We start from the raw sequence: 14,929 nt of genomic DNA, 5'->3' as shown, positions 1-14,929 counted from the left end.
ATTTTGTCTAACGATGTTAATCTCCCATGGAGACATCTTTGGAAAATGCCATCTTCTTATACAGTTGGCTGACCTTGTTCTATTTATAAAAGTGATATCAATATGTGGGTGACATCTTAGATGAGCATATATACAACCCAAACCTACTGGGCAGGATACGTGATGTGCCTTGGATGCTGGAGGGAAAGAGTCAACCAGGAATGGGATTGTTTCCTCCAGGTGCGTGCTGGGTGTGCTCCCTGGGTGTCTGAGATTAGGGCTGTGGACAGTAGGGGACTCTAACTCGCCACTCCTTTCTTTCTCTAGGCTAGTGTTCAGCAGGTACCCAGTAAATGCTCGATGAATTACAGAACAACTTCAAACGCAAGGAAGGGAAGGTCCAAAGCACCCCGCACCCTCCCACTCACAGAATAGGAGAGGCACTTGATTTGGCCAGTGCTGGATACCTTTTCCAAGCCTCGGTCCAGGAGAACTTTCCCTTGAGGTTGCCTGCAAGTGACCCACCAGCATGTACTGCTCCGGCACTTTGTAGAGCTTCTCCGAGGCCCCCGGGGCCGCGTCCTCTTGCATAGCCAGCAGGGAACGCTCGGACAGCACAGGGGAGTTGTTGTCATAAGGGGAGATGTCTCCGCTGGAGGCCTTGTTGGAGTCTGTAGACGAGTGTCTCCCGCCCATGGAAAAGGACACTTCCGACCGCAGCATGTCAGGGCTTCTGGCACGAGGAGACAATTAGAGGTGCATGAGTGTGTGGCAACAATTAGTGAGCAGGGTCAAACATCAGAGCCGCTACACAGACAACAACAGGAGAATGCTGAAACAAAAAGACCTTCGGAGCAATGGTCCACGACGGCTACAAAACTAAGGTGAAAGCTTCCACATGATGGCCAGCAGAGGGCAGGATGACTCAACGGGTGCCACAGGAAACGGGGTGGGGGGGCGCGAGGGACGGAGAGGGGCCTCCAGTGAGCCAAGGGGCGGCGATGAAATAGCTCTTGGAAGAATGCCTGTGTCCATTTCACAATCAAAGTCTGATGCTGCCCAGTGTCCCCTGAGCAAGGAACAACCGGCAAATACATCTTCCACCTTCCTCTATATACCGAATTAAAAGTAATTCAGATGAAGTTACAGTTGAAACTTTACTTGAAATCCATTCTCCACCCCCCCGCCTCCTCCCCGCACCCCTCCCCCCGCCCCAAATACTTAGGGTAAGAAAGTCCATCCTTCCTGTGATCATGATGCTACTGCTGGGAATTCTACTTTCAATGTATAAAATGGTGGCTGACAGATAAATACATGCCCATCGCTGTGGTCCATCGTATTTAAATACATCTAAATTGAGTCTCGTAGGCACTAGCGCGTTTACAAACTGACATACTAATTCGACTATCTATTAAGTTTTGTACACATGTGAGTTGTCACAGCAACAGAAATGACAATGAAAATGTAAGCAGGACAGGAAAACAAGAACTTCAGGAACATGGAAAGAGGGTGTGAGTTCTTACCTTGAAACATCTTTATTTTCTACCTTCCTCAAAACAGTGGCCCTGACAACATCTTAAAGGAAAATGATCACAGGTTGATTAAAAGTTCCAGACCCTTCCTTTGTCCTCCCCCACCCCATACCCCGCCCACTCCATTACATTTCTCTGTACTAGCTTTTTCTTTCTTTTGGTTTAATTTTTTCAAAACAAGTACTTTGTGTTCCTAAAAGAAGGTAAACCCATGTCTGAACAGTCTTTTCCGAAGCAGATGGTTTTGTGTGTGTGACAAGGACAAAGTGCACTGGAGGGGCTCGAGCTTCCTCTCTGGTCTCCAGCAGGGATGAGCCTCCAGGGGAGCACATCTGAGTGGCTGAGGTCTGCCTCGCCTCACGCTGCAGCGTCCAGGGGCTCGAGAACTTTTTGCTGTGGACATTTTCTACCCACATGGAATAAATAAAGCCTTTTCCTTGCCTCATCTTTGAACTGATGTCAGATAATCTTATGGGAGGGAGCCAGAGGACAACTGTGGAGGATTATTTTCCAGACTTGTAGGCTTCGAAGGAAAACAAAAAAGGAACTTACAGCTTCTGCTGGAAAGTGAGAAAAAAGTGTTTAATCACCATGTCTAATTAAAGGGGAAGAGCCTCACTAATTTTAGCTGAGGGAGCACAAAACAAAACAGACAGACAAGTGTCTGTCGTCATGGACTCTGAGGAAATTTTACTATGAAAATGAGAAAAATAAAATGTGTTGAACTGAGTCAGGGTTCTATTTTCCGACCAGAGCTAGAAATCCTATTGCTGGGGTAATCTCATTTGCTTTCCCTGCTTTGTTGAAATGTTTCCAGTCATTATTTAAAACACCTTATGGCTACTCATCAAGAAGGAAACGTCGGTTTTAAGTCAGTAGTAGTGGCTGCATAAAGCCTTCCTTTGCAGGATGTTTTAAAAAGAGTCAATTCATTAACCCGAATAAAACAACCTTCCAGGGTGCAAATGTTTTTCATGCCATCAGATTGGGAGGGAAGTTCTTAGAAGGTCATATTTGAGCTCACGGGACCCCAACAGTTTTGTCCCATATCTTGCTCATCTGTCTTCCAAAATATATGGAAGAGAATACTTAAAAAAAAATGTTGTGAGTTGTAGATTCAGTCAGGAGTTATGCACACAGAGACAGAGACTGACATCCCATGGAAGAAATTTTCTTACGTCTCAGTTCCGGGAACGTTAGGGTTTCTACAGAGCAAGTAGGTTACTGTTAACCCATGGAACTATGAATCATGTTATAAATAATTGATCTCTCTTTGCCATGTCTGCTAAAAGGCACAGAGTCATCGGGGTCCCGCCTGAGTTGGTGCATTGCACATGCAGCCTATCTCCGTGTGTTACACACCCCGGCTTCATCCTATGGCTCTCTCCATTGTTCTCCTTGCTCCAGTCTCTCAAATTGCTTTTTATGATATCATTCTACTTTATATAGTTTTGCAAGGTGATGCAAAAAATTGTTTCTGGATTGATGGGCTGTACAGACAGGGGAATCCTACCTACATTAATTGTTGGCGGGGAGTGTTGAAAAGGCAGTGTGCTTCTCGAGCGCATTTAGTTTGGCAAAAAAGCACCGCAAAGCAAAGGACAAAAATAACAATAACAATTAAGTGAAGACGGTGCCCTATTTTTTCATATACATGATTGGATCAGATCAAGTAGAAGTAAGAGACCCCATGGAAGAAATTTTCTTAGGTCTCAGTTCTGGGGACACTTGGGGTTCTCCCGAAAGGGGCCAATGCCTTCCCCTGTCCTTCAGGCTGACTCTGCCAAATCTCTGGGTGCTCCCTCCGGGGGCAGCATCCACGTCACCTGCGGACTTGCTAGAAATGCAGTCTTGGGGCTCATCCTAGACTTCCTGAAAGGATTGGCTACATAATTTATGGGGCCCAAAGCAAAATGAGCATGCAGGGCCCCATGTTAAAAAATAAGATTAGAAAAAATAGTAAGATGGTAACAGCAGCTAGGACTGTAGAGGCTGCAGTGCAGGTAGTCTGCTCTGCCCATCAGAAGGGAAAGTTGGGATGGCGGCGGGAGGGGGAGCATACTTAGGTCTCAAGCCCTGGAGGTGATTCTGCAGCCCACGGAAGTCTGAGAAGCACTGATAACAAGGGCTCTCTCAATCCCCCCTCTGACAGTGCACTAAGGGCCCGATCAGGACGGAGACCACGGATGGTGGCTGAGGTCCTGGTGCTGGCAACGGGTGGGAGCGTGGTGGTCTAGGAGGGGGTGACCTTGGGGGCGCTGAGGCCAGCACGGGGCAAAGGTGAGGGGTTGTACGGCCCCAGTGGTCTCCCAGTCCTCTCTCTACAGTGAGCGGGATCCTGACAACTGAGCACACTTAACTTGTGGATCAGAACACATTAAGGTGAGAGGGGGCAGGGGAGGCCAACCCACCTTTCACTGCTTCTGGTTCATTCTCCAATGCCAAGCCACCCAAATGACCATAGCCAGGGCTCCAAATGGGGGAGGGACTGAGGAAGGGGGTTACAGCCGTGGCCTGGGGGTAGCAGTGGATGTGACATCTCTCAGTGGACACAGGCCCTGAACCTTGGGGTGACTAGAGTCACAGTCGAGGACAGAGGGCAGAGGGCCACCCGGGGAGAGCCGACACCTGCCTTTCTCAGTCAGCCAGTGCTGCTGGCCTTGGGAGGGTATGCAGACAGCTCTGTGAGATACATTTCTGCAAAATCCACCCTCTGCCTGTGAGAACCTGAAGGTGGCACTGATGCAGAAATCACGATGTGACCCGTAGTGCTCTAAGCAACTGTTAGCAACACTCCCTGCTCCTGATCTCAGCCTCTAAATGACCAAGAGAGATGAGATGACCACCAAACATGCCCTGTGGTAGAGACAGCGGGGATACAACACTTCCAAAAGTGATTTGATGATAAAAGTATCCAACGTTAGTAAACAGTTTAAAGGCCCTTGGAAACTTTTCAGCCATATTCCCGTATATCATTTTGCTCTCTCAGAAGCGGTTCGTAAGGTGGGGGCTGAATTTGCCAAAGGACCCAGCTCCAAGAATTGTTTTCCCACACGAGAAGAACCAAAACCGAACTGCTTCATTCACTCCTCAGGACGCTTACTGCACATCACAGGCCGTCAGGGATTTAGAAAAGATGGAGTGTCTGCTGCTTTATTATTAAACCTGTCTGAAGCAAATCCAGGACCAACACACGTACACACACACATACAATACACATGAACACCTACACATATTCACACACAAACACATATATACACACATACAACTATATCTACACATAAGCACATCTACACGCATACACACACACACACACATAAACACATCTATAATACACATCTACCATTGTATCTACACATACACCCACGTAAGTCCACTGATACCACACAATGGGAGGTGAAGACACAGAGTAGAGGGAGAGAATGAGGATGGCTGAGTGGAATCCGCAGAAATTTCCCAGGACCTGCAAGCAGGACTGGGAGGGCTTTGCAGAGCACGTGTGCCTTGGTGAGGTCTGCACACCCTGATGAGGTGGAGCCCTTCACTTTGTACCTATGCTTCACGTGTCTGCTCATTTTCTGCTTCAAAATCTATTCTATCCCTAGTTTCCAGGACATTCCTAATGCTATGGAAATTATGTTCTCCTTTAAAGGCAGATTGCCAAATGTATAAATCAAGAAATCTGTTAAGCTCCATCAGATTTTTCATATAAAAAGTCACCAATCAGAAAACAAGCCCTCGTGATCCAGAAAGTCCTGAGAGGGCAGGGTGGCAATAAACCCAGGTGGAGTGCAGTGGAAATATGAATGGTAAGAGAAGGCAGGAAAGAAAAGCTCCCTTCACCTGAAACCTGGGGAGAAAGACGAGGAAAAAAGGAAGCACATCCTTCCAGGCTACGGCTGGCAGAGCACCGGTAAGCCCGCATCGGGGCGCCCCGAGGGAGCTGAAACCACCGCTGCGAGTCGGCCCCAGAGCCTCACCAGGTGTGCCTCGCCTTCACACGCGCCCGCACCTCCCAGCCCTGAACAGCGGCGGGAAAGTGAGCCCGGGAGGAAGTTTGTTAGCAATTTTCCATGGGACACTTGGTGCCAAATTGAGGAAGGGGTATCTCTGACAAATGAGACAAGCGGCCACCAATGTCTCCTCTACGATTCCCCTGGAAGATGACCCCACTCTAAGAAGACCGTTTGGAGTTCAGGGCTCACATAACATATTAATGTCTTCAAGTTTTTGATTTAGGTAAGATCCTCTAACCAGTTGTTCACTGGATGAGGACTAGTCTAAAAGCCCATGGTGATCTCTCTTTCTAGGTCTCAGGGATTAATGGATGGGGGTGGATGGGCTGCCAGTTGACATGAGTTTGCCTCCATGATGGTGGGCTTCCCCATGAGACCCGAAAACAAGCATGGGATGGCATGGAGACCGAGTCACATTCTCACCCTTAGCGTGGTGCCTCCGGGTCAGGGTGTAAACACGCTGGCAGGGCACTGTGGGCAGGCCTGCCCTGCGGCCGGGAGCACAGAACTTGTTCTGTGGATAAATGGAAAACTCCGGTTCAATCACCGGATGCTGCCAGCCCAGCCCCTCTCTGAGCCACCCCAGTAGGAATCACTGGTGGAGATTTCAGACATGCGCTGGGTTCATCCTTGGCTCGATCGTTCAACTGGCAAACCTCAGTCTGTTGGAACTCAAAGCATGTCACCTTCCTGGACATTTTTAATAGTACTAAGCAAGGACTCCACCGCCGCAGCTGCTCTGGTTGATGGAGGACTTTCAGGTTGATCAGGTTCAATTCTGCAAAACAGCTGTTAGGTGGAGTCCCAGGTCCAGATGCAACCCACACCAAAGAGGAGCCAGATGGATTGAAATTCCCCACCAGGTGGTTCGGAAGCCAAACCCTTGGACATCAGAACTTGCCCGGGGGCTTTGGTGAAACTTCTCCCCTCAGTTTTATCCCTTATTAATTCATTCCTAATAGCCCTGGTGTATGGAGGCATTTATGACAGGTAAAGCTAAAACCCTGCCGGCTTCACTTTATCTATAGTGAGCCGAATGAAACATCTTTAAATTAATATTTTGCAACTTTACAAAGAAACTGTGAGTCCCAGTAAGGGTGTTGGGAGAAAGGAGTGATGTGGTAAATTATTCTTTTCTTTCGAACACACTTTCCATAAGATGGCTCATTTACATTCTTTGCAATTGCTCCTGATGGCATTTCCTAGTCCACAATACATTTTTCTCTGACACTGTCTGCCTGTCTGGAAGGCTTTCTTGAATGGAGTGTGTGTGTCTGTGTGTGTGTGTGTGTGTGTGTGCGTGGTTAGTGCTTCATAATTTCCGGGGAACTGGAAGGGAATGACAGTTGAGACCAATAGCTACTGCAAAATAATAGGTTTCCTTGCCATTATATTCATCTGATGAAGTCAGATTTCTTATCTCTGAAAGTTTCAGAGAACCTCTCTGATTTTACAGATTTATCTGCCACCCCCCTCCAAACAAAAAATTAGTCCATATTGTAACATTCCAACAGAATGGTTTTGTGCCAGAGGACATTTGTAAGAGGATCTTTGAAAGATTAAAATAAATGACCTCTGTGATGACCTATTTGATAATTTAAATGGGATATCTTTGTATCACAGGAGAGCCTAACGCTTTCCCAGAATGAAGACATTATACTTATTTTCGACAGGATGAACATCCAGCTAAACAAAACAGTAATTTTCCCACTCTGAAATGTTCTTCTCCAGGACAAGAATGGGTCTTCATCCATGATCCTTATTGGCTGGTCACCAATTTTGCTTTTTTTTTTTTTTTAACCTTTATGTACATCATTAAAGGAATTAAGAACAATAAAATCTAATACTGATGGGTTTGGTTCAACCACGTGAGCCCTCTCCCCAAATGCAGGTGAATTTGTTTTATTTTGATCTTGTTTCCAGAGTATAGCAGGGAAGATGCTACACCTGACTTGTCTAATTAACATTACATTCCTGCAGAACCTGTGAGGCATGACATAAGAAGCACAAAGCTTCCTTATACTTTTTCTCAAATATGCATTTAAATGACATGACCTGTTGCCAGGGCTAGTTACTTTGTCACAGATGACAATGGGAACTCTACCCAGCTATGGGTTTATGGTGGATTTTCATGTCACTTCTGCAAAGTACCTCTATGCAGAATCCTACTGACCTAAGGAGCTGAAAGCAAAAAGAAAATGCATGCCTTTATATACATGTTTTTATGTATTTTTTAATGATTACTTTTTTTTTCAAGAGCAATAAAGCCATAGAAAAATACCTAGAAAAATTGAAAACTGGATGCATTAGAACTCAGGACATGATTTTAAGTTTAAATATTATATAGATGCCCAAACACAATTTTAAAAGTAATTATAGTTCAGTTTAAGCTAATTAAAACATATTTAAGATTGTCACTTGGTCAAGGGAAATTGTCAAACATGGCAATTCTCTTGGTTGAAAATGAAATAAGCAAAGAAGTGAATTTTGAAAATATCATTCCTGAGTTTGCTTCCATTTAAGCCAAGGGCACACATTTTAATTTTTGCTGCAGGCTCCGTTATGGCTCAGCCAGGTGCTAGTCGATATTTAAAATTCTGATTTGCTCAGATATTGTGTTACAGTAGTGTTTATTTGGATGGCTAACTTTGGTGGCGCACCCTAAATTTTGTGCCTGAGGAGAGGGCCTCACTCTCCTCACCCTAGGTACTGCCTTGCATGGATGTTCCATTGCAAACTTCTGCAATCAAAATCCTCTTTGATTAACCTTCAATTCTCATCCCCTATTTCCTTGCATCCCTACATCAAAAAGGGGAGTGGGTATCTGTTTTGAGTATCTTTGAACAAAAGAGCATGTCATTCTAATAAAAAAACACACACCAGATAAGCAATTAAAAAAAAAATCCCTGGAAGTTTTGCATCCTTAGTAATAAAAATCTCTTCTAATCTCCCATCGGCATCCCTTTTTTGGTCAAAGCCAAAAATGTAAGTAGACAAGCACAAGAAAAAATTAATGAATCCTCTCTCTCTCCCAATTCTGATGTTGCATAAAGAAAGGAGAGTCAAACCCAAACAAAACATTAAGTTACCCCAAATCAGTAAATGTTTGATCTTTTTCAAAACAGAAATAATATTAAATATCTTCTTGCTCTTGGTTTTGTGCTCTTTGGAAAACTTGCTTCCTTCCCCTCCAAAGAAAATCTTGTCCAGTTTTCACTTGGCGTCACAGGAATCTAAAGCTTCCCTCAGGTATGTGAACTGGCTGTAGAGGATAGAAGTTTCAGGAAACAAGTCAAAGGGCCGGGGAGCGAATAGTGCTGGAGAGGGTGCACAACGGCGCTCATTTTAGGAGCCCACTTGGTCGTCTTCCTGTGCCTCTTTTCAATTCTTGCCTTTAGAAGCTTCATGCTCAGTCTTTGAGCTGAGTTATTACTAAAGAAAGCCTTCAAGACAAGTGCTCTGTCTGCTCCTGCAGTGCCATGTCCTCATTACTGCCAACACGTAGTGGCCTCCGGGCTGTCCCTCAACATACCTGGCCTGTAGTGAGCACGTCGTGCCCCCGCGTCACTGCTCTTGCCCCCTCACTGCTCTGTTCCAGAACCAATACCCTCTCCCTGATGCCCAGCACAGCCAGCCCAGGAAGGCAGACTTTGCTGGCAGATGTGGTGCCACAGCTCAGCACGGCTGCGTTCTCTCTTGCACCGTGTTGCCTCTGTAGGTTGCTATCTCATGGGAACCAAGGTAGAATCAAGTGATGCCCAGGTCTTTGGTCAGTAGTTGCAAATGAACAAAATGATGAAATTCAAACAACCTGATAGTAATTGTTGGCCTTCACTCAGCATTTCTTCTCCACCGGACACTGTCCTATGAGGACAACGCTATAAAATTGGTGCTACTTTCAATCTCTAGTTTACAGGTAAGGAAACTGAGGCAGCAAGATGAACTAACTGACCCATGACCACTGAGTTCATAGCAGTGGAACTGGACTTCAAACTCAGCTGGTCTGGCTCCAGATCTGAAACTCATAAACATTGCGTGACCCATGCAAGCGCATCACAGGGGAAACTGTCCTATTGATGGGTATTTGACAAGCCAGGGCAGCCAGCACCACCTGGTAGATGGGTACTGTCATCTGTCACCACTCTTAGCCATCATCGCTGCTTCTTGACTTCACAGCCACCCCTCAGCTGTCCTCTGTTCTGGCCAGCCTCTTGAACATGCCCCCAGCCAGCTGACACAGTCACTGCTACGTCCAGGCCCTGGTTAAGCTCTCCCCAGCCACCCCGGACTGGTTATAGCTGTCCCATCCTCAAAGCTCACTGCAAATCCTTCTTATTCTTGGAAGCCACCCCCGTGACTACAGGTCCCATCACTTTCCTTACTGCAAGCCCCAGGTAGATTTATGGTCTGCAGCAGGGCTTCCCTTCCTTCCCAGCACAAAGAACTCCTCTGCAGTGTCAGCAGTCTCCTCAAGTCCCCGGGGAATGGGAAGCATGTAGCAACCATTGCAGTGGTTCCAAGTTGGTGGATCTCAGCCCTGGCTGCTCTTAGAATCACACAGGGAGCTTGTAAAAATCCCCGTGCCCAGGTTGCAACATGTACCGGGTGGGTCAGAACCTCTAGGCATGGTGCCCAGGAATACCATTTCTTCAAGTGCCCCAGGTGATTCCAGTGGGCAGGCAAGCATGAGAACACTGGTTTCAGCCACAGACTGCTTTGCACCCTGAAACCTATTTATAACATGCCTCCTACCATTTTCACCCTTGCAGTCCTCCTCCAACAAGTGAGCAAGCTCTTAAGGGCAAGACTGTGCTTGATAATTTGAGCCTCATCACTCGAAGTGTGGATCATGAACCAGCAGCATTGGCATCAACTGGGAGCTTGTTAGAAATGCAGATTCCCAGGTCCCTTGCCCTACTGACTCAGAAGCAGCATTTTAACAGGATTCCCTGGTGGTCCATATGCACTGTAGAGTTTGAGACACACATGTTTAAGGCCCAAAGACAACCTACGGCTCAAGGGGTAGGATGCTCCAGCTTCCAAAGTATTTATTAGTTTACATATTTTTATTTCATGACTTCCTGATCATCTTTGCTGGCTATTCTTTGGCCCACACATGGAGGGGAAAAACGGTCTCTTCTTCTTCTCCTACTTCCTAAGTAAGTGTTCTCCAGATGTTTTCTGTTCACCATTAACACTGCCATCCACAGAGGTTGTTCTAGGTATTTGTGAGCTCATATCCTTCTCCTTGAGATCAGACACTCCCCTAAGACCTTGGTCTAGAGTCAACTCGCCTAGACTTCACAATTCTCCTTCTTGTTCTTTCAGAGACAAGGGGGCAGAGGAGCCTGGACAACTGCAGAGCTGGGGCTTAATATGCTCGCTTCCCCCTTCCCAGCAGGGCAGAGGATCAAGGTTCACTGCTTATCAGTGCAACTTCTATGCAGACAGCACACTTGAAAATCACATAAAACCACTACTATCAACCATTCTTTAAAGTACAACCATGATCTCTTAGAATAACAGAAATTCAGCCAGTTGAAACCAGGGGTGTCTTAGGTATGAACTTTCTAGCACCCATGAGATGTTATAAATGAAGCTTATGGAGGCGTCACAAATAGAATCACCACAGAGTCTCTTTTCTCACACAGAGGAGAGTAATGAGGGAGGTCACTAAAGTGCTGGTGGTACCTGTACTTGCCGGGAAGAAAAGCCACTTGTCCACTTAAACTGGATCTGCCACCTTGACGAGGGTTAGGAATCTCAGAAAAATGTACCTGAGCCCAATGGTCTAATACGAAAAGCAGGACCATGAAGTGCCAGCCCAATTGTACCATTTGAATGTATTTTCATTCACCTGGGGCTCTTCAGGCTTGAATCCAGACAGAACATCTAATTTGAACCAGAATTTGGCCTGAGAATGATGGGTACAGAATTGGACTTTAAAAAAATGTTTGAAAGGGTTATCCAATCAAAACCTCTTTTCTGCTCAGCAGTGAGAAGGAAATGGAGTGCAGCTGAATTTGGCAGCTCTCAGAATTTTTTCTACCAATTTTTCCCTAAATATTCTACAATTAAAAAAATCTGAGTAGTTTTAAATATAAATTAATTCATTAAAGTCGACATCAATATATAGGAATAACCTACCGTTTTTCCTTGATTAAATGAAATGAATTAACAGGGTTAGGGTTAGTAAAGGGTTAAAGCCAAACCTTGTTTCTGAGATATCAAATAAAGGCAAAGTATTTTATGTATGGCTGAGGAATAAAAATGCTACAAATGAAAATAAGACACGCCATCGATTGTAAGAGTCATCCTCATGTCAGAGGTGATAAAACATGGGGAAAATGTGCTTCTTAGAACTTCAATAGATTAAACATGCAATGCAAATGATACTTGCATTAGGTGACAATGTTCCTGTCACACATTTAAGCTCTGGTGTGGTGACAGTGCTCCTGGTTAATGACGTGATACTATCTCCTTAATTGGTTTTGCCAAAGGCGGCAACAGCCCTCATGCACACTGCCTCTGTGGCAAATGGTGTATGCTGCCATTACCATGAACTGTGACTCATGGAAAAATTCAGAGCTCTTCCTTTGGGGGCTAAAATGATAGCAAACCATAGCCTGCAGCATCGCTTTCATTTTCCTTGTGGCAAACACAGGCTCATGTGGAGATCAGTGTGCATTTTTATCAAAAGGGTTCTGAAAGAGCCAAAAGCAAACCCACCTCTGTGGATACCTAGACCTGGGCTAAGACCTGCCTTACGGTTTGGTAATGTGCTGCATCCTTAAGACACATTCAGGGGCTGCCTTATGGGCTTCTGAGCAGAGTTATCTGGATTCCAGTAGGATCACTGATCATTTCATAATCCCTTGAGCTTTTTGCCAGCAAATTAGTGCTCCCCCCCTCCTTTTTTCAGTAAGCTTAGTCAGAAGATCTCAAGGGGCTAGAGAAAGCCAAAAACGAAGCAGAAAAATCTCACAAGGTGGTTTCTAGTTCAGTAAGTGGATTGGTAAGAGTGAAGCATTTTCTGGTTAGGGAGACTAATGAGATCTGCCACAAAGTTGCCAAAATTCCACTTCGGGTCACCATGCGTAGAGTTATGTAAACCTTTCTAATTCTTCAGAAATGGAGATAGAAATCCCCAACACGGATTTGGAAGATGGAAAACCTGGTCCACTCACGAGGATTGGGAGGCCTTTCTTCTGAGTAAATAGTCCACGACGTCCGGGTCCGTCTCCAGCAGGCTGATCAGCACCTCGTTCTGGAGATCCGGGGGAACCTGGAGGGGCCAGACGTTGAGACATCAGTAAAACCATTCTGGAAGGAGAAAAACTATCATCACTGGCAACTTTACAATAGCATACAACAGAGCCATAAAAATCATAAGAGAGTAGAGTGATTTGCTGGTTAAAATCAAACCTACACAAACTCATACAGCCAATTGAATCTTTAGGACAAAGTGGATGATTATCAGATAGTCAGGTTCAAGCCAAACTGTCACACCTTTTATGTCTGGCGACACCACCTAAGCACCAGGATGCCCTCGTTACTCAGACCAGATTTTCCTGGCTTTGAATGAGCAAGATAAAGTGGCTAAGAGGTAGGATGTCTACAACTTATTGTCCAAATGGGACACTTTCTAGAGTTCATGTTTATACTTATACCAAGACAACAGGCATCAATTACAACTGTCCTGGATATTTCTGGAATATACAGTCAGTCAGTTGAGAGGACAGACCCTTGACCCAGATTGCCCATCTTTGAATCTTAGCCTTACCAGTTACTAGCTGTGGGACCTTTGACAATGTACACAACCTTTCTAGGTCTCAGTTCCCTCATCTGCTAAATGGATATAAAAACAGCACTGATCATAAAGGGTCGCTTTGGTGATTAAATGAGTTATCACATGGTGCTGGCTACTACTTTTGCACCAGTCACTTTATCATTCAATGCCTGCCATTACTTCTTCCCTGGCCCTGGTCTATTGTCAATGAAGTTTCTTTCTTCCTGACTCCATGAGAGACATCGACTGGAGTTCTATAGACGAATGTCACACATTTCTCTAAGCCCAATCCAAAGTGTACCAGAAGTTGGCCTCGTCCCCCTAAGCCACCTGTGTGGAAATGTCCTATGAGAGAAAACTGAATCCAGCTCTCCGTCTGTAGATGCTGGTAACCCAACCAAAGGAAATAGAAACTGTTGGGTAAAAATACGTTTATGGTCTGATTCCCCTGCTGGAGTGAAGGGCCTTGAAGACTGGGGGGATGGGCGACAAGCCTTCAGAGAATGAATGGTTGGTAGAAGAATTTCCCTCCTGCTTCTTGCAGAACTCAACTGGTATGGAATTCTGAGAAGCTGGAAACAATTTTATTAATAAAAACAGGGATGAGAAAATGAGAAAATTCTTTCCTTTTCTCATGAATCTGTTCCTCCTAGTTCCTCCCAAATCTTCGTGAATGACATTGCCAAACCCTAGTCCCACAAGCTCAAAATCTCAGAGTTGAAGTCAAGCCTTTCGGTGTCCTCTCCCCTTTCTCCCCTTTCCCATTGAGAGCCAGGAGATCTACCTGATTCTGTCTCCAAGATGCCTATTATTTCTCTCCTCTCTCTCCTATCCCAATTGCAATCACTTGAGTTGGAACTTGTTACCCCTTTGTAGTGGTCATTTGTTGGCCATTAGAAGACTCCAGTTCTCTCTTCTTGAACAACTGTTATACACCAATTTCCCTGTGGAGAACCAACTGCTCTCTGAAACTTAGCTCAAGGGTGAAGCATGTATCCTAGTCAAAGTCAATCTATCATTCCATTCCCTAGACCACTGTGGTTGCCCAAGCAATGGGCATGTGACTCCATTAGAGGCAATGAAAAGTCATGAGCACTTCCCTGAAGCTTCTGAGAAAGAGGATACAGGGTCTGGAGGCCCTGGAGCCATTCTGTGACCATATGGGTTCTGAGGATTGTGCTAACACTTGAGGAATCAGCACCAAGAAATACGGAGAGAGCAACAGGGTCTCTTGATGTCATATGAGTCCTGGATAAAGCTATATTCCCTTGGATTGTTCAGCTATGTGAGCCCAAAAGTCCCTTAAGCTAGCTTGTGTTGAGTTCTTAGTTTAAAAGAAAGATACATCTTCAGTGGACTTTTGACACTACAACTTGTTAAATGCATCACATTTCTTCTCTACCTAGTTGTTAGAATGTTCTGATCAAGATATTTCCTTGCTCAAAACCCTTTTCATCCCTAAAGCTGAAGTCCTTCACTTGCCTGCTCTCCTCTATCTGTACTTCCTGTCTTCTCCCCAAGGGCAATCACCCCCGCACAATCCTTCACATATTGTGCTTCTCACTTTGGCCTTTTCACATCTCCATCCCTTCAATTCATTTTGTAAATATCTA

The 14,929-nt window shown here is 45.3% G+C and overlaps 1 protein-coding gene across 1 annotated transcript in view; it reads right to left on the bottom strand.

The window, feature by feature from the left end:
• The window catches only part of ARHGAP6 (Rho GTPase activating protein 6), a 588,162-nt gene that overhangs the window by 6,862 nt on the left and 566,371 nt on the right, over positions 1–14,929 (bottom strand). The window contains exons 10-11 of the mRNA XM_077144816.1: positions 12,715–12,812; positions 447–712 (exon numbers count right to left, since the gene is read on the bottom strand). Of these exons, the coding sequence (XP_077000931.1) occupies positions 447–712; positions 12,715–12,812 (364 nt within the window). The remainder of the gene's footprint in view (positions 1–446; positions 713–12,714; positions 12,813–14,929) is intronic.

The sequence above is a fragment of the Tamandua tetradactyla genome, chromosome X (genome assembly GCF_023851605.1).
Source record: "Tamandua tetradactyla isolate mTamTet1 chromosome X, mTamTet1.pri, whole genome shotgun sequence".
NCBI classification, from domain to species: Eukaryota; Metazoa; Chordata; class Mammalia; order Pilosa; family Myrmecophagidae; genus Tamandua; species Tamandua tetradactyla.
This window is presented reverse-complemented; position numbering and strand designations above follow the sequence as displayed.